This window comes from Tamandua tetradactyla, chromosome 4, assembly GCF_023851605.1.
Source record: "Tamandua tetradactyla isolate mTamTet1 chromosome 4, mTamTet1.pri, whole genome shotgun sequence".
NCBI classification, from domain to species: Eukaryota; Metazoa; Chordata; class Mammalia; order Pilosa; family Myrmecophagidae; genus Tamandua; species Tamandua tetradactyla.
Window position 1 is genome coordinate 178,344,425 of NC_135330.1, and position 20,585 is coordinate 178,365,009.

Here is a 20,585-nt window from a genome sequence, read left to right on the forward strand (position 1 = left end):
ATCCATAATCAGAAAGTTCTCAGTCTGAGATGTGAGATCATAAGTAGAGTGCCAGCTGAATTCCTGGGTGAAAATTATAGCATTTGATTTTCACTGCAGATACAAATTTTATTAGGATCTCCTGCATGCATGACTTATAAGGTAAATCAGAATGCCAACAGAAAGCTAAATGACTGAGTTTTCAATTTCTAAGTGAATAAACCGCATGGGACTAGTTCACTCAACATTGAATTATTTTTTTTAAAATCCCTAATGTAATTCCCAGCTAGATGTTTATGTTTTGTTCTTCAACAGTGGAATCCAATTTATTAAGAAATCAGAACTCTTTAATAATAGAGTGAATGGCAGATAGAGACCAGGAATAATTCATTGCCTACTCCTTGTAGGATTGTGTCCCCCAGCTTCAAAACCCCTGGTATGGAATCTTTTCTAGGAGAATTGGATTGTTGTACCAAGAAAGGTTTTCCCATAAGTCTTAGCCTGAAATTTATCTGCTCAGAAAGCCTTTACTTAAACTATTCTAATAATTTATTTTGTTCTCTAGCCATGCTGAACTACTTATAATTCCACAAATGACTATTTTATGCCTCCTTGATATTGGTCACCTTCCTGTTTGCTCCTCTGAGATGGCCCGTTGCCTGCTGTACTTCTCATTTAAGCTCTCTTGTGACTGCATCTGTCCTCTGGATGCAAACTGTTAGTGAAGGAATGATGTCTCGTCCATAATACCAAACCTCTGGCTTAGCACAGTACTAGGAACTTACTAGAGCTTCAGTGAATATGTATTCAACTAGTAGATGTATGAATATCTCATCCCCCACCCCCGACTTACTGGTTACTGTCTCCTAATTCTTCAAGACTCACCTCCTGTGTTACCATCCCTGGTTTTCCAATTCTTTCCAATCAAGCTAGGTTAGGTATGCTCTTCTGTGAGTCCATAGAAATATATATGCACAGAACTTGGAATACTGAACTGAAAGTAGCTGTTTCCAGATATTTCCTCCCTATTGTATATTTCTCAAGAGTACTTACTATGTCATTCAACTTTACACATACATTGCCAAGCATAGTACTTAATAAAATTTCTTATTCAAAATGCAGCAACCAATATGCAACTGAAGGAGCATAGTTTATATTCACCAACAATTTGATTAGGACTTTAAGATTTCTTAATGTACATCAGTGATACATATCTGATCTTTTCTATTCCTGACTTGTTTCATAATTAGAGTTTGGTTCAATTGGCTAAAAGACATGGCTATTAGAAATGCAAGTGGAAATAAATATACGTCAACTCAGAGTATTCTCAATAGTTCATCCATAGCAAGGTAATCTGGAGTATAAATATTTACCAGATAAAAGGTATGTGGAAAGCAGAAATGATGAGATGTACATTCAAGATGAGACTAGAGTAAATATGACACTTCAATATGATATAATGACAAAGAAGCCAAAGTGATTTTGCACAGATCAAAACACAGGGCTGAGGGCGGGCAGTGGTGGCTTAGTGGCAAAGTTCTTACTTGACATGACCTGGGTTTGATTCCAGGTCATGCCTGCCCATGAAGAAAAAAATAAGTGAGTAAAAGAGTGCGTTACTAGAGAAGGTGTAAACTGATGACATAGTGTTGAAAGTGTTAGTTGTCACTTTTTAATCATATACTCCATTCCACTAACAAGCTAAAGGGGAACGTCTATTTGCCATGTTGCTCTCTCTATTTTTTTATAAAGTGGAATGATAGATTTTGGTCATCGATTGGAATATTAGAATTTATATTTCAGGATGTAGCTGATCTTGGTAATTGCAAGCCAGGGAAAGTGGCTAAGAAAATGGTAACTATCACTGGAATCCTGTAGAGAAGACTTTTTGATATTCTAGTATAAAATGGATAATCTAAAGTTATTGGTGCCTAATATGTTGATGCTACTCATGCTATTATAGTTACATGTTTTATATTTACATATGTAATATGCCTCATGTTGCATTAATATTATTTTTGTTTAAATAGTTAATTATATTTTGACAATATTTAAATAATAAGGAAAACACATATATTTTCCTTGTCCTTACTATTTCCAGTATTTTTCATTCTTTGTGAAGATCCAGTATCCGTCTGCCTGAAGTTGTCTCACAGCTTAATGATTCTCTGTTAATTTATTTAAAATCATTTTTATGAATGAATAATGCATGTATTAATGAATTCAAATTCATCAGTCTTTTATTCTATAATATCTAGTCTTCTGTTCATCTCATTCAGTATATTTTCATCTCAGTCATTGAATTTTCATCTTTAAAGGGAAGGTATGAGCCTTTTAATTATTAGCATGTCTTTATACAACAATTTCAGTATTTCCCCTAGATTTAGAACATATGGAAGATAGTAATAATAACTGTTTAAGGCCTAGTTTTCTAATTCTTATAGTTATGATAATTTTGGTTTTTAGTGTCACTTTTTCTTGACATTGTGGGTCATATTTTCCTACTCTTTGCTACTTAGTAATTTTTAATTAAATGCTAGACGATGTAAATTTTGCTTTGTTTGGTACTACTGAAATTTTTTCCCCTACAAATGATACTGGGCTTTTTTTTGGATGAAGTTATTTGGAAACAATTAGATCCTTTCAGGTCTTACATTTAAGTTATTTTGTTTGGGAACAGAACAGTGTTTAGTATAGGATTAATTTTGCGATTGAAGAGAGAAGACACATCTAGTACTCTATCCAGTACCCCATGATTGTCAGGTATTCCAGTATGGCTAGTGAAAACAGGCACTATTTCTGGACATTTATGAGTTCTGAGTCCTTTTTCCATTCAGGCGATTCTTTGCCTGACCTTGTATAGTTTTCTTGAAAGCGTGTGCTCACTATTATTCAGCTGAATACTTGAGAGGGACTGTCTTCAGATCTCTGAAGTTCTCTATGTGTGCTCTTCTATCTTCCCTGCTGCTTTCCCTGTGAATTCTAGCCCAGTGATCACCCTGTACTCAGTTCAGTAAGTTAGGACAATAGTAGGGCTTAATTTTCTTGTTCCTCATCTCTCAGAGATTATATATATATATATAATGGGAAATATATATATTTTATATATATAATAATTATATATACACACATATATAATTTTTTAAGTTCAGGCAGGACAGTGTATCTGTTCTTGCTACTTCATCTTGGTCAGAAGTGGAAGTCCTCCAATGATTTGTTCATAATTATACTACCCAGTGTGTGAGTGGATAAATTTGTCTGACAGTACTTATGGTGGAAGGGCAGACTGTTGAGAATACTCTGAGTTGACGTATATTTATTTCAAATCCTATAAAATACACATAACTTATAACCTGGAAATTTATTATTATGCACTTAACCTAAGGTAACATAGAAATCTGAAAAAAACTTATGCAAGAACTGGCTACATATTTTGTAAGGCTCAGTGTAAAATGAATATGTTGGGCCTCTTCAAAAATTATTAAAAATTCAAGATGGTGACAGTAGAATACTAAACCAAGTGCCTGACATTGTAGTTGCAACTGTACAGGTTGTATGCCCGTGAAGCTAGCTCTGATGTATACATATAATATTCATCTGATATTCAAATACAAATAGTAAATAAAAAGTAAGAATAAAATAAGTTTCTGGGGGGTTGACTTAGAAGATCATGAAATATCTATAAATTAAAATATTATGCAATCTATAAAATATATGTCAGGTACTTTATAGCAGTTAACTTTAATAATATGGCACACTATGGAATGCCTTATAATCTTATGCAACTAGGATGAAGCTACATAAGGGAATGAAGATAGATAGAAAGGTAGAGGTAGAAAGGTTGCATTTGGTCTTTCTTAAATGCAATAAAATGGTCAAACTCTATTTTTATTTGGCAGTGACAAGCCATGCGTGGTTTTGAAGTGGAGGAATAATACGATCAAATTGGTATTTTAAAAAGAAAATATTGATGATCTAAAATGTTCTAAGTCTGTATGTAAATAAGGAGGCTCTAGTCAGTGGAATACTTGTTTCCCTTCTTAAAATGTTCCCCTATTTTCTTTATCTTTCCACTGTCCATGGACCTGATTTCCCTGTAGATTTTACTCATGCCCCATTCGTTAATGTTAGTTGAGGAACATGACGGAATTCTTTTTCAGTTTAGCCCCCTCTTTACTCCTTAAATTGGCATCTAAAGTTTCTGTCCCTGGGAATTTGTGATAAACTGTGTGCAGTTTGTTATAATTTATCATTCTTTTTTTCCCAGTGTGCTCGGTATGACAATGCCTTCATTGCGGAGGTCTTGATTGACAGAGGAGTCGATGTAAACCACCAAGATGAGGACTTCTGGACGCCAATGCACATCGCTTGTGCCTGCGACAACCCTGACATTGTACTGCTGCTTGTATTAGTAAGTAAATCAGTTCAGTCTATTACTATTTGCAGATTTGATGGCAGGTTTTATATTTAATCAATAATATTTTGTATTCTATAGTACCTTGGTTGAGGAAAAAACATGAGCATCTGTTTTCAAAAGTTGCCTGAAACACAAGCTCATTAGAGACTGAGGTTTTGGGTCATTTAGTTCATGAAACAAATTGTATAGATGTGATGTCAAGCTCTACTCCTCCTGCCAGTCCGTGGAAATTGTACACCTTGGTAATAAGCAAGTCCCTCCTAAGTAAAATGATTTGGTAATTATTTTGTTTGTTTGTTTGTTTATTTACTTATTTTTCACTGTGACTTCTAATTTTTAGTCAAACTGTCCATACAATCATGTGGAGATATGGCTTGTATTGAATGTTCTTTGTTTGCTTACGTCTAGTGAAGAAATATTGGCAATATTTGGTTATACAAAAATGAAAATTTAGCCATTTCTCATGGATTTTCACACGTGCTTTATGTTTGAATTGTAATTTTTTCTGGTTAGTTTATCTTTAGCAAAAATTTAAAGGAGGTTTGCAGGGTTTTTAGAAAACTAAAAACATACAGGAATATAACAGCAAGAATAAATGATTGCTTTTTTTTCTCTTTATTAGTTAAATAACCTAATTCCTTAATCATTTCCTATTATGTGCCTGGCTTTTCATTACACTATTTCACACAGCCCCCAAGATTTCACAAACAAAGGAATTGATGTTCAAAGTGGTTGAACAATGGCCATATGCCAAAAACCTAAAGCTAGATTTGATCTCAGAATCTCTCTCTGAAGTCTGTCCTTTTCCTGCTGGCTCTGTTGCCCGCCCCCCCCCCCTTTTTTTAAATGACAAGCAGAAATATGTTAGGATAAAGACTGTGAGTTGAGACTTTCTTAATCTTTTAACTTTATTTGCTCTAATTTTGTCTGAATTGTGTCTTAAGAATATTTGTAAGGTTTTTTTTCTTAATTTGTAGAAATGTATATCACTGAAAATGTGTTTCTTCACATACTGGAAGATCAAGATTATGTTAAAATAATAAGGAAAGATTAAAGAATATTATTCTTCATGGAATAGAAACACACATAGAACACACATCTGGATTGTTTAGAACACACGTCTGGATTATTTAAGAGTTGTACTTGTTTGATACTTTTTCTTTAATAGCTCAACCACTGGATAACAATTGAAGTTGCTGCTTTAATTATATGAGAATGTGGTAGCAAAGTTAGAATCAGAACTTTTGCAGCTTTCTATGTTCGAATTTCTTTTTTCTTCAGCAGTTGTTTCCAAGGCCCATCTCTATTTATTCTCTCTGACTAATTATCATTAACTACATCATGTCTTTGCCAAAACAGGTGCTCCATTTTTTATTCCTGTTTCCAAATCGGCCATATTTATACTCAGTAACAAATATTCATGTGGCTGTGCTTGGAATTTAAAAATCCAACTAAAATCCACGTTGCAGGACTATGAGTTTACCTTCTTGAATCCAGAGAAGGTTGGAGTTGGGTCTTAGTTTCACTGCCAGATAAAATTTCCTTCCTCCATTCTAGAATATCTAAGTTTCTTATTTCTGATAGAATAGGACAAGAGGTGCTGCCTTCTTTCTATAAACTCCAGAGTCTGGGGCTAGATATCTCGTGATGTCTCATATGATACTTATAGTATTGCAGAAACTGTCCAGAATCAATGTACCAAATCATGGAAAATTCATATGATATTAAATCTTGTGGAGGATAACACAGTCCATAACAGTGTAATGATTTCAAGGTGCAGCAGACTTAAGTGCAAGCAAGCTGACTCCCTTTGGCTTATAGAGACCTTTATTATAGACCGCATAGATATCAGAAATATCATTGACGGGCTAGAGGTATCCAAATTACTTCAACTATCCTAAGGACGAGAATCAGAAGTGTTTATAGAGCTAGGATTAACTGGCTGTTAATCTACAAGGTCCACTATAAATGTTTGAATAAATTAGATATTTAGTGGCAAGTTATTTAGGTCTCCCCTGTGCTCCTGTATAACTGAGGAAATATGCATCAGACTTGTTCCTGAGGTTAAATAGTCTTTCAATGAAAATCAGTAAACATAGCACCAATCCCATTGCCCCAAATAGATTCTTAGAGAGAGGTTAATAACTTGAAGAAGTACCAAGTTATTGTCTGTTATCTTTGTCAGATTCAACAGCTTCATTATAATGTGGAGAATCCTCTATGTTCTTTTTTTGTGCTTTTATCTTATTCTCCAATTCTTTTATATTTCACTCATTTACTGCAAGAATTGTCACACAGTTACCTTGTTCTTTGATCTTTTAACTCATTATGAATATTGTGCTTGTTTTAAACAATACTTTGTCTTTCTCTTTGTTCTCATGTGATACAATTTCATTAACTACTATTTATTCCCATGGCTACAATTCTATCATACTAACTTCCAGTTGCCTTTATGATAAACATCTTTTCTGCCTGTAAAAATTTGGTTTATATTCAATAATAATTTTTCTAACTGATACCAATGGTGTTTGTTAGAGACATCAAGTTAGCCATTTACTTAATAATTAACTTTCCTCCCCAGAAGTAGTTACAAATGTGTATATGGCTATGTGTCAAAACAGTGTCTGTATTTTATAGATAAATATTTAATGTGTGTTTGCTACATGCATGAATGACCAAATAATGAAAGAATAGCCAATTTTTGGATGCCAGCCTGAAGTAATATTGCCGCTATCAACTCTTATCTAGTAAAAACTGTCATAACGACATTCACCTTTTTCCCTTATTCAAGAATTCTTCATTTTACTTCGTCAACATTTTTATTTAGAAGAAGAGCTTGCTTCATTACACAAATTGTCTCAATGCCTATGATGTTGCTTTTCTTCACCATGCAAAATGAGAAAAATAAAGCATTTTTATTTCATAAAGGCTCATAAAGTTAAATCTACAATTTTCAATTATTGCGAACATGTCCATGGTTATGTAGTGCCCTCGTTCTCATACCATTAGATACTCTAAGATCACATACAAAGTGCTGCATCTGCTAGTTACTGTCATTCAGTGACCTACGTTGACTGGCAAGATATCTTCATTCACTTACCTAATATTTATTGATGACCAAGTATGTTTTAACATAGTTCCTGCCCTCAAGGAGATTTCAGTTTATTTATTAATTCATTCAGAAAATATTAATTAATCAACTCTTCTATGTGTTAGGTGTTCCACAGTGAACACAAAGTTATTTTACACTGTAGGCTAATGACAAAAGAAACAAAATACAAGTGAATTTATTTATAATATAAATTTACCACTGAGAAATTTGATCAATGGATTAAGCAAGTCATTAGAATCCTATTGTAGCCAACCCAATCATACATCCATGGAAATAATTTACTTGTAATTAATGTTGATAAAATATATTGTCACAAAAATTCTAATTATGATACCAATATGCTCCTGCCAACAGCCTCAAAAGAGATTTATTATTTTTTGCAGAATTAAATGCTGTTGTACATTTGTACTGTATATCTGACATTCTTTCCATTTTCAAAAGCTTTTTGATAGGTAAGAAAGACTGTACAGCATCCATTCATTCTATAAATATAGTGGAGATCAGTAGATAAGGTGAGAGAGGCAGTAAAATTCGTTCAAGCCCATTGTAAGGACTTTAGAGTCCACTTTTACCCTGGTAATTAAAGACGTCTTTGGAAGGTTTTGAGTAGAGCATGGCATTATCTGACTTAAGCTTAAGAAGATCATGCTGCCTATTGTGTTGAAAATAGATGGGGAGGCAGAGGGATAGAGAGAACACTTAGGAAAACTATTACCACTATCCATGCAAGAAATGATGGAGTGGCAAGAAGTGGCTGACATCTGGATATATATTGAAGGTAGCATTGTCAGTATTTGGTGTAATTGGATTTAGGGTTTGAGGAAAAGGTCATAATAAATGTTTATTATGAAATTTTAAAGAAGGATTTGTGTGTTTGTGTGTGTGTTACCATCATATACTTAGTTCACAGCATTAGAACATTGCTACTTTAACTGAATCACAACTGTTTGATGTTTTGGAGTAGGCTTAGCTATGTAAAAGCTATTAAATACATTTGCCATATGATCTAAAAGACTGTAACAAATAATAATAATTAACTTTTATACAGTCTTCAGTATGTGTGAGGCATTATTCTACATGCTTATTGTATTGCTTAATTCTCACAGATTTTATTACATAGGTTCCAGTTTTTCATTTTGCTTTTTATACGTGAGGCAACTGAAGTACAGATATTAATCCACATACCCAAGACCAGGTAGTAAATGGGGGAATCAGGGTTTGAGCTCATACACACTAGCTTAAGAAGCTGAAGCCTGTCTGCTCTACTCTGCTGCTGTATCGCTTATGATAAAATTAATAAGAGCCAGAAGTCCTCAAAGTGGGTTAAGATCATGATTCCCATTGAATGTCATACAATTCTCCTAAAAACACAGCTTTTAAATTATTTAGAATTTTAGAAGGAACTTTTAGAAACATTGTACATATTTATTATTATTAATTGAACATATTTTTTCCTTTGGAGTTTTAGAATTGTATGTGTAAAATAGAAATTATCTAAATCTAGTATATTTTAGGAATTGGAGTGGGTCAAGAAATCATAGATTTCTTAAATATATTTTTAATGTTTAGATAACAAAATGTCTTATTGTTATTGTTTCTACTAATTAAATAGGATTTTTCCTAGCAGTCGTGTGTATAGTATCTCACTGATACTGGAAAATTTCCATGATGTAGGTAATACACTTAAAATATAATTCTTATTTTTGTATAAAACAAATGAATGTCAGCAAAGTTAGGCAACAGGGCAAGCTACCAAACCCCATTTTTTTTGCCTCCCAGTAAAGCAAACTTTGTAATGAATTATAATTTTTATTTTACATGCTCATATAAATTTTATCTACTAAGAATTTTTATTCACTTATTTTATTTCGATTATTTGAGCATAACTTTTTATTTGACCTTCTACACATTCTGATTTTTGAAATATTTTCTACTTTGTACCACATTCAAACCCCAATATGCTACAACTCATTTTTCCTAGGGTTTTAAAATAATTCCTAGATTTTTTTATAATCAAATGAGAGGACTGAAATGTGATGACCTCAAACAATATCATATTTTATTCTCTTGAAATTCTCAATTTCAGATTTTATTTATATACACACACACACACACACACACACACACAATTCAAGTATGTTGGATCAATGTGTCTATGTCCTAAATAAAGCCTGTAAAGTATCTTTAGACTCACAATCACTTGCCTATGGAGAGAAGAACAATAGATTTTACTTTGCTGTTTTTTACCATGAGATGTCACATATAATGAAATAGTTTGTGGATAGCACAGCTCAGTTCTCACTTCTTTGCTGATATGACTTTGGATTAAAGATTTACATTTTTTTTTTTTTTTTTTTTTTTTTTTTTTTTTTTTTTAAAGGAAAGACAGAGAGAAGGAAGGAAGGATAGAAGGAAGGAAGGAAGGAAGAAAGGGAAACATTTTTAAACATTTTCTTGTTTTATTGTATTCTGTTTCTCCGTTTTTGTTACATGGGCTGGGGCCGGGAATCGAACCGAGGTCCTCCGGCATAGCAGGCAAGCACTTTGCCCGCTGAGCCACCGCGGCCCGCCCCTAAAGATTTACATTTTTATGCAGCATGCTAGATCTGAATTTTCACATTTAATTGTGAAATGTGGTCACGGTTGCTAAGTTACTTTGTACTATTAGTAGTTATACAGCTGTGATGAAGATGCACATTTTTAACAGTTCATTGCATTTTGTAACACAAGAAACAAATTACTTTTATTTTAGTCTAATTATGTTGAGAGGAAAATACTTTAATAGCATGGAACCACTGTATGATGCTTGTGTTTGGGAAAATGATTACCTGTGTTGCTTTACTAATCATATCTTAGATTTTTTTCCCTTCCGTATTGATAAATTTTGGGAGAAAATGGTTTGATATCTAATGTATCCTGGCACCAAGAAATTAATCTTACTATAAAGGGTATTTATCACACACAATTTCAAGAAATGAGTAATGGGAATTGGAAGGTAAAATGTTATTCAAATTAGTTGTAATTTTTCTAAGGATGAGAGGCAACACAAAGTTGCTGAATTATTACTCTTACATAATCCAGGAGATTTTTTTTAAGGATAATTTCACTCCTTGAAAGGCATTGTGGGAAATATTAGCAAAATGAATAGCCATTTGCTAAGGCATAGCAATGTCTTAATCACTGTTTCACTTCAATAAAAATGGAATGATTACTGGAAATTATAGAGTAGGTTTTCTCAATCCTTGGCCTTTTGTATTTGACATCTGATATTAGTAATTTCTTTTCCTGTAGGTGGAGGGTGTCATGGAATGTATCTAATGGGCAGTATGGAATTAGATCATTTTAATGTGTGTTGCAGGCAACTGCTGGAGCATAGAATTCTCTCATAACTGAATCAGCAAATAATATTTTGTAAACCGTTTTTTTTTTTTTTTTTTTTTTTACTTTGTGTTATGAGGCTTAAATGGGTAGATCAGAGTTAAATCATTCCAAACATGAGCAACAAAAGAGAAAATAGATAAACAGAACTTCATCAAAATTAAAAACTTTTGTACATCAAAGGACTTCATCATGAAAGGAAAAAGACAACTTACAGAACAGGAAAAAATATTTGGAAACTGCCTATCCTATAAGGGTTTTGTATCTAGAATATATAAAGAAAACTTACAACTCAACAACAAAAAGAAAGAAAACCCATTTTAAAAATGGTAAAGGTCTTGATTAGATGTTTCTCCAATGAAGATGTTCCCATCACAAGCAAACATTTGAAAACATGATCAACATCATTAGCCATTCATGAAAGGCAAATCCAAACCATGATGAGATAACCATTTCATACCCACTGGGATGGCTAATATTTAAAAAAAGAAACTAAATGCTGGAGAGCATGTGGACAAACAGGAATGCTTGTTGGTTGTTGGTGGGAATGTAAAATAGTGTGTCCACGGTGAAAGGCAGTGTGGCGAGCCTCAGAAAGTTAAGTATAGAATTAGTTTCCTTAGCTGCTCAAACAGATACCATGAAGTGGTTTGGCTTAAACAATGGGGAGTTATCAGCTCATGGTATTGAGGCTAAGATTCAACTCAAGGTGTCGAGGCAATGCTTTCTTCCTGAAGAGTGGGGTCCTGGGGTTGGCTGCTGACAGTCCTTGGTCTTGCACTCCTCTGTAACCCCGAAGTGCATGCGGCAGACTCTCCTGGCCTCTCTCTTCTCTTCTGAGTTCCACTGACCTTCAGCTACCTGTGGCTTTTTCTCTCTATGGATCTCATTCTTCTTTATAAAGGACTCCAATAATAGGATTTTAGACCCATCCCAACTGAATTAGGGATTGAGTTTAAGAGCATGTTTTTCTAGGGTACATAGCTTCAAACCAACATACCCAGGAAACTCACTTATAGATATATACCAAAGAATTGAGTGCAGGGACTCATATATTTGCACACCAGTGTTCATAGAAGCATCATTTACAATTGCCAAAAGATAGAAGCAACCCAAGTGCCCATCAACAGATGAATGGATAAATAAAAGGTGGTATGTACATGTAGCAGAATATTTATTCAGTTGTGAAAAGGAATGAAGTACTGACACATTCAACAGCATGGGTAAACCCTAAAGGCATCGTGTTAAGTGAAATAATCCAGATGCAAAATGACAAATATTGTATGATTTAAATGATAAGAAATGATTAGAATAAGCAAATTCATAGACTTATAAACTAGAATTCATGTTACCAGGGGCCAGGTTGGAGGTGGGAATGGGAAGTTAATGCTTAATTGCTACAGCGTTTCTGTTTAGGGTGATAGAAAGTTTAGAAGTGTATGTGGTGATGGCAGCACGATGTCGTGAATGTAATCAACACCATTGTATTATATTCCTACAACAACAATTAAAAAAAAACACATAGAACTATACAACACAAACAGTGAACCCAAATGTAGACAATGGATTATAGTTAATAGCATAATTATGGAAATATTGTAATAGAACTCCTACATTGTTCTAGTTTGCTAGCTGCTGGAATGCAATATACCAGAAACGGAATGGGTTTTAACAAGGGGAATTTAGTAAGTTGCTGGTTTACAGTTCTAAGGCCAAGAAAATGTCCCAATTAAAACAAGTCTATAGAAATGTCCAATCTAAGGCATCCAGATAAAGATACCTTGGTTCAAGAAGGCCAACGACACTCAGAGTCTCTCTCCCAAGTGAGACAACACATGGCGAACACAGTCAGGGTTTCTCTCTCAGCTGGAAGGGCACATGGCAAACATGGCGTCATCTGCTACCTTACTCTCCTGGCTTCTGGTTTCATGAAGCTCCCTGGGAAGCGTTTTTCTTCTTCATCTCCAATGGACTCTCTGCTTCTTGGTGCTGCAGTATTCTCTGCTCTCTCTGAATTTCTCATTCTCCAAAATATTTCCTCTTTTATAGGACTCCAATAAACCAATCAAGACCCACCCAAATGAGTGGAGACATGTCGTCCCCTAATCCAGTTTAACAACCATTCTTGACTAAATCACATCATCCAGGGAGATGATCTCATTACAGTTTCAAACATCAGTATTGAATAGCGATTATTCTACCTTTATGAAATGGGATTTATATCAAAACATGGCTTTTCTTAGGGGGCATACTTCCTTTCAAACCAGCACATACATTAATGCAAAATGTTAATAATAAGAAAAACTCATGGATTCAGGGTCTGTGGCAACACTATTTTGATTTTTCTGTAAAACTACAACTTCTCTAACAAAAAAAGAAAAAAATTCACTCAGTTGCTTGGGTTAAGCACTACTATATAAAAATTTGTATTTTTAGTAATAAATTATCTTCTTTATTACTTTAAAATGTTAAATATGAGGGCACCGCTTGCCCTTGCTATTTCAGAAGATAATATGTCAGTGTAAAAAATGGACTACAGATTGAAATGTTTCAGGGTAAGTATATTTTTCTAATAAGGACTCAGGTAGAAGATCTGAGCCAAGAATCTTATTATCAACAATTTTTAGAAAAGACTATACATACAATATTTAATCTCTTTCTCAGCAGTTTGTCTTGTCTAATACTTAACTGAGAAAATTGAAATCTTTGATCTGGAATGCCTTCAGCTTTCTGCTAACAAACTACCTATTTATTTTTTCCCTATTTATTCATCCACCTTTCCTCCACTCTTTTCCCCCTTTATTAGAGAAGTTGTGTATTTACAGAGCAATCATGAATAAAATGCAGGACTCCCGTATACTACCCCAACAACACAACTTGAATTGTGTAAAACGTTTGTTATAATTGATGCTAGCACAATTTTATAGGTGTCCTGTTAATTAAGGTCCATGGTTTAACTTAGGGAATACTGTTTATGTGGTGTAGTTCCATGGATATATTTTTTAATTCTTATTCTGTTACCACATATACAATATTATATTTTCCCATTTAATCATATACAGATATATAGTCCAGTGCTGTTAATTGCACTCACAATGTTGTGTTACCATCCCATCATCCATTACCAAAACATTTCTGCCATTCCAAATAAGATCCCTCTATCCTATTTTAAGTCTTAATTTCCCATTTCTTCTCCCCAGCCCATCCTCTGGTGAACTGTATTCTACTTTCTGACTATATGAATTTGCAGATGCTATTTACTTCAAAGCAGTGGAATCATACAATATTTATCCTTTTGTGTCTGGCTTATTTCATTCAATATGATGTCTCTAAGTTCATCCATGTTGTTGCAGAAATCAAGACTTCATTCCTTTGTATGGCTGAATAATATTCCATTATATATGTATTTTCCCATTTATCAGTTAATGGGCACTTGGGTTTCTTCCCTCTTTTGACAATTGTGAATAATGCTGCTATGTGCAAATTCTGCAATACTGCCATATACTTATTAGCATGTTAAAAATAAAAAAAAAAAACTGATTATACCATTTGCTGACAAGAAGGTGTAGCAAGAGGAACTCTCATTCACTACTAATTGGGATGCAAAAGGATACACCAATTTGCAAAACAGTTTGGCAGTTTCTTACAAAGTTGAACATAATCTTGTCAAAGAACCCAATAATCAATTCCCAGATATCTTCCTACCTGAATAAAAATTAATATCCACATGAAAGCCTGCATGCAAATACTTATAGAAGCTTTTTTCTTAATCACCAGCAACTGGAAGCAATCAAGATGCCTTTCAGTAGGTAAATGGACAATTAACTGTAGTGCATCTATATAATGGAGTATTATGTAATAAAAATAAATGGGTTAACATGCATAAGAAGACATGGTTGACTCATAAATGCATATTGATAAGTGCAAGAAGCTACGTTGAAAAGGTTACATGCTATATGATTCCAATTATGTAACATTTTGTAAAGGCAAAACTGTAGAAACTAAAAAGAACAGCACTTGTCAAGGGTTTGTTGAGAGAAGGCGAGGGTTAATTGAGTGATGTACAAGGGATTTTTTTAGAATGATGACTCTATTCTGTATATTACTATAATAGTGGATACATAACACTATGGCTTTGACAAAAATCCGTAGAACTTTATTGCACAGTGATCCTTAATATGTGCAGATTTTTAAAAAAAATCATTAAGGAGTCTGGAAGATCCAAGGATAGAGTGTATAATGCAGCATAACTGTATTACAAATGAATGTGACAACCTCACTGAAGGGGCTCAGCAGAAAAAGCGCAAACATAGTAACTTTGAAAATGAGTGCTGTCTGGCAGACTAAAGGCAAAGAAAACTTAACCTAAGTACTTTATTTCACTTGGAAAAGTTATTTTCCATCAAGGTATAGGTTAATATTTTTGACATTACTCTACAGTTGTACTCCAATTGAATGATTAAATAAATGACTGATGGTGTGAAACAGGTTTCTCACTGTTGGAATGGGAGGTTACAGTTAAGCTGGGGAAGGAGGCTGGAATGATCACTTCATCCTGGATTAGAGTTGAAGATATCAGTATTCACTTATATTTAGCTTAATGATACAGATGGTTATACATAGGAATAATTACAGATATGTGTATATACATGGGTTTTTACAAATATGCTGTATAAGTGGAGGACCTTAGAAGCAACAGCACCCCAATAGCAATGAGCACACCTAGCACACACATCTTGTTTTCTAACACCATTCTCCAATTAAAGTGGCCAGGGCTCCTTGAAGAAATGGCTGATCTTACACCTGAGGCGGGAAATTTATAAGATGAACCTTGTAGTGGCCAAAAGTAAGGAACTGCTGAAAAAAATAAAAGGCACAGGCATACACACACACACACACACACACACACACACACATACACACAGTGAGGGGCGATATGTAAAAGGGACACAAGAGCAAATTGAAAGAGCTTCTAATGACCAAAGGTGGAATACCAGGAGCAAAAAAAAAAAAAAAAGATAGTGCTCGGTTATAAGCTAAAGTATAAAATAACTATTATCAAACCCATATTGATATAAATAAATTATATAAATAAAGGGGGTGAATAGACAAATTTCCCTTCGCATAAGAATTCCAAAAATTTTATTTAGATATACTGTCCTCAAGGAGGTGGAACATAACTCCCCAGTCCTTAAGGGTACACTATGTGTAGTGGCTTTCTTTCAAATAATACATTGTGAAAAGATAGGGACCAGGAAGGACGAGGAAAAGACTACCTTTGTAATAAAGAAACCTAACAAACGCTACACCAGCCAGATAATCATGTTAACTTCAATAGTGGTAACAGTATGCAGTATGAAGTGATGAAAACAGTGCTCTACTTCAGTGATCTCCTTCCCCAAAACACATAAATCCAGCCTAATCTTAAGAAAACATCAGATATTCTACAAAATGCCTGATTAGTACTTATCAAAACCATCCAAATCATCAAAAACAAGAAAAGGCGGAGAAATTGTCAGAGCCAAGAGAAGCCTAAGGAGACATGACAACTAAATGTAATGTGGTGGCTTCAACAGCACCCTGAAACAGACAAAAAGATATTAGATTAATACTAAAGAAATCTGAATAAAGTGTGGACTTTAGGTCATAATCATGTGCTGGTATCGGCTCATTGATTATAGTAAGCCTATAATACAAATATAAGTTGTTAATTTGGGGGGAAACAATATGAAATATCATCACAATTTCTCTGTAAACTTAAAACTGTTCTAAAATTGAAGAGTTTATTTTTAATAAACCTAACATATTTAAAAAAATCTGGGCTTTCAAACAGATAGGATAATTATTTCTGTTTCAGGAGACCAAGTAATAATTGCTTATCGTGATTTGAAAATAAAATTATAGACGCCAAAATCTTGTAATTACTATTTCCAGTTTTAGAAAAATTTCTATGAGAATGTCTAAGCAAGTTTTTTCCTATATGAAAGAACTCCCATAAACCTATTTATTATATATGACTGTATCTATTTGTTAGTGAAGTGAACAACTTCTTACAACGGGTAGCTCAGTATCATGAAGTAGTTAGAAAGACATTATTAAAATTCCTATGGCAACTTTGTAAGTGCAAAAGTTATAGTAATTTTTAACTGACACAAATTGTTGAAGAGAGTTTATTAACCTATGGCACATTGACATTTAAGAACGCTAATGCCTGAAAGCTTGATATGAGGTTGACAATTTCCATTTTATTTTGGAAGAGTATATGAATTTTAACTTGTAGAGGAAAAATTGCTATGTGTAATAATATTACATTTTGGTATAGGAGACATTTATAAAAACTTGTTAAACCTATTGATTATATGAAAAAATTTGGTGTAAGGGGAAGAAAAGATAGATCAGACAGTGTACCATTAATGCAGATCAATAAATAATAATAGAGGCTGAATAACAATGAGATATAACCCTGTTTCTTTTGAAGAGTACGTGTTTTCTATTATTAGTTCAAGCTACTTTTTCTCTTGTATTATTATTTCTTTTTAGGAGTGGCTTTGTTGAATCATTCCTTAACCAACAATGTTAGTAGGATTCTAAAAGAGATATAATTTTGGTAATATCTTTAATGTATTTACATTCAATGAAGTAAAATTGGATTTTGAAAAAGGCTTTATAAGTAGGATCCTGGCGATCTGCCTGCCTTTTAAATTGTAAGAAAATATAAAAATGGTCAGATGTCCTTAAGTCAGCCTACCCAGAAGTTCCTTTAGCCTTCATCACTTTTAAATAACTTCTGAAAATAAATCTCTTTTGAGCCATGAGAGTGAGACTATAAAATAACAATTTCCTGGAAAAGAATCAAGATCTTCATGAACTTGTACAAGGGTGGTACGTTCATTAATTATCCCAGCAAGAGCCAACACCTTTCACATTCTCCCATCTGAGTGATTACTAAGAAAGACACGCAAGACAGAGTGGGCATACTATGAGAGCCTAGCAGATTTCATACAACTGATGACATCTAAAATCCAGTGTTACAATACAGGTCACTTCACCTTGGGCAATATTTGCATTTATATAAGACATAATCTCAAGTGAAAAGTTCAGCAATGATTTGTTATAAAACAGTGTGTCCTTGTGAAAGTATGTGGTCATACTTCTCTAGAGCATGGCATTTCAAGTAAACCAAGAGTGCATCTAAGAGAGGGCTTAGTGAGGTGAAGTGTGGCGTTTGCAAGTTGAATCAAAAAAACTCTGAAGAAAAAATGAATGCCTAAGTTTAAAGAGCTGTGTGATGGGAAACTGCTTTAGCTGACGCAACACCATTTTGAGTGTGAACAAAACAACTTGTAAAAGGCTTTGAATATGGTGCTTACAAAAACCTCCAGCAACAACAGGGAATAGGATTATTATCTTAGAAGCTTGAAGTGGGAGGAATAAATAAAAGGAATGGTTCCTCCATCTAAGACATTAGTAAAAGTTTGTGTCATTAAAGATTCTAGAGTCAAATCTGCCTATTAATACTAAAACTTTTCCTCTTGCTAGCTGTGTGTCTTTGGTATGTACTTTACTTTTTACAAAAAAAACTCTAAAATATCAGGATCTTCATCTTTTTTTAATTTTATTTTGTCCCAAGTTCTTCCGACAGTGCCTGACATAGAAAACACTACATGAATAGTCTCTGTAGAATAAATAAGCAGTAGGACAAAACACGGTTTGTAATTACACAGGTATTTATGGGGATATTTATTAAATACTTGTTAAAGATAGATTTTGTAGGAATATTTGTTAAAGATATTCTACTATGACTTCTATTAAGTCAGATATGTTTGTCCTTTTCAACTTTCTCCGTTGAGTTTCTAGTGCCTAGTGCTTAATAGACAATCAGTATTTATTGACTACATTAACAAATAACACTGCAACACTAGTAATTACTCTTTTTACATAGTAAGCCCTCGATAAATGTTAGCTGTTATCATTATTATTAATATAAATATAACTAGCAATGTTGACCATGCTTTTTCTGTCCTTAACTCATTACTTCCCTTTACCTTCTTCCCCTAATCCAATTACAACCCCACCTGTATTCTCTCCGAGTCTTAGAAAAACAGAGTGGAAAATTAGAGCGCGTAAACAATGAAGAGGAGAAAACAAGAAGGGAGAAGTCATAAAAAATAATAAATAGGAGGGCAAGATAGAAACAGATCTCAGAAATACTTTAAACTTACTTATGTATGTGAAAATTAAAGGCTAAAAAATATGGAGACTCACCGTCTTCACCCTATTCATTGTGTTCTGTTTCGTCTAATAGATTTGCAGAAAATTGATGTATATCATATAAGGGGCATAGCCAAAGGGAAAATATATGGATAGATGGATATATACATGTGTGAATATATATATATATATACACACACATAGATTTGTGCATATGTATTATATATTTTTATATTACATAAGCCAGACATCACCGTGTCTATTTCAATTCTCATTGTGTATAAGGCTATACAGTATCTAAGCTACTACTGTTAATGAAAGGGACAGTGAAAATTGATAAATAGGAAAAATGCAAAATGGAAAACTATATTACTTATTTTAGAATTTAGATTTCAAATAGCATGGGCTACCTGCTGAATTTGGGTTAAGGTGAAACCTGAAGCATTTTTAATATAGATGATTTATTTTTCAAAATCTATTGGTTTAAATTAATATCATTAACCCCCATAATTTTCTTTCTTCAGTAATATTAAGGATAGAAAAAAGTAAATTCAGGCTGGCAATCCGTGTGTTCCTCAGTCAACAATCACCTGGCATTTCCTCAACGTCTATGTCTGTGTTCTGATATCCCCTTTTCACGAGGACACCAGTCTGTTACATTCCACTTAACCAGCTCACCACAAAATAAGAAATAGGGGACACCCAACCTGGACTGCCCCAAACCACTCACATTGGGGCCTGTTGAGATACCGAAGAAAGATACTGATTTCTTTGACTGTGTGTGTAATTGCAAAAATTATTTTGTTCATTCTGAGTTCCAATACCATGAGGATCATTATGAATCATTATTATTATTCCAGAGGATCTACAATCTAATGCCATTAAAATTGTGAAACATAAACACACAGAGCATATGGCCCAGTACTAAGCATTATGTTGTCCAAATTCCAGAATACAGATAAGGTCTGATCTCTCTGCATTTATCACACAACCATTCACAAGAACACGTGCATGTATAGAAGCTCGTCATGCTGGGTCAGTGCTTTCACAATATCTGGTCTCGATTTCTATTGCCCAATCTAGTAATTAGCAGTCCTTTCGCATTCTGAATTCCATTTGCAGAAAGGATTTAGAGTAGGCACTGATTGTAACTTTATTGAATACATAAGTAAATTAATCCTGTTGATGATAATACAAATCTTCAAAAGTACATGGAAAAACTCTCAAAGTGTTATTTTTTTTATATTTTAAATATCACTTGAGACCTGTATGTTAGTTAGATTCAGTTGTCAACTTGGCCAGGTGAGCATACCTAGTCTTGTTGCTGCGGACATAAGCCAATGGTACGTGAACCTCATCTGTTGCTAATTACATCTGCAGTCGGCTAGGAGGCGTGTCTGCTGCAATGAGTGACGTTTGACTGAATTGGCTGGTGCTTAAATGAGAGATCGCAACGTAGCACAGCTAAGAAGCTTGGCATTTCTCATC

General features: G+C 33.9%; 1 protein-coding gene across 8 annotated transcripts in view; it reads left to right on the forward strand.

Moving 5' to 3' along the window:
* MYO16 (myosin XVI) overlaps window positions 1-20,585 on the forward strand; it is a 717,568-nt gene that overhangs the window by 242,132 nt on the left and 454,851 nt on the right. For all 8 annotated transcript variants that reach the window (XM_077158660.1, XM_077158661.1, XM_077158656.1 and 5 more), the window contains one exon: window positions 4,247-4,390. In XM_077158660.1, coding sequence (XP_077014775.1) covers window positions 4,247-4,390 — 144 coding nt within the window. The remainder of the gene's footprint in view (window positions 1-4,246; window positions 4,391-20,585) is intronic.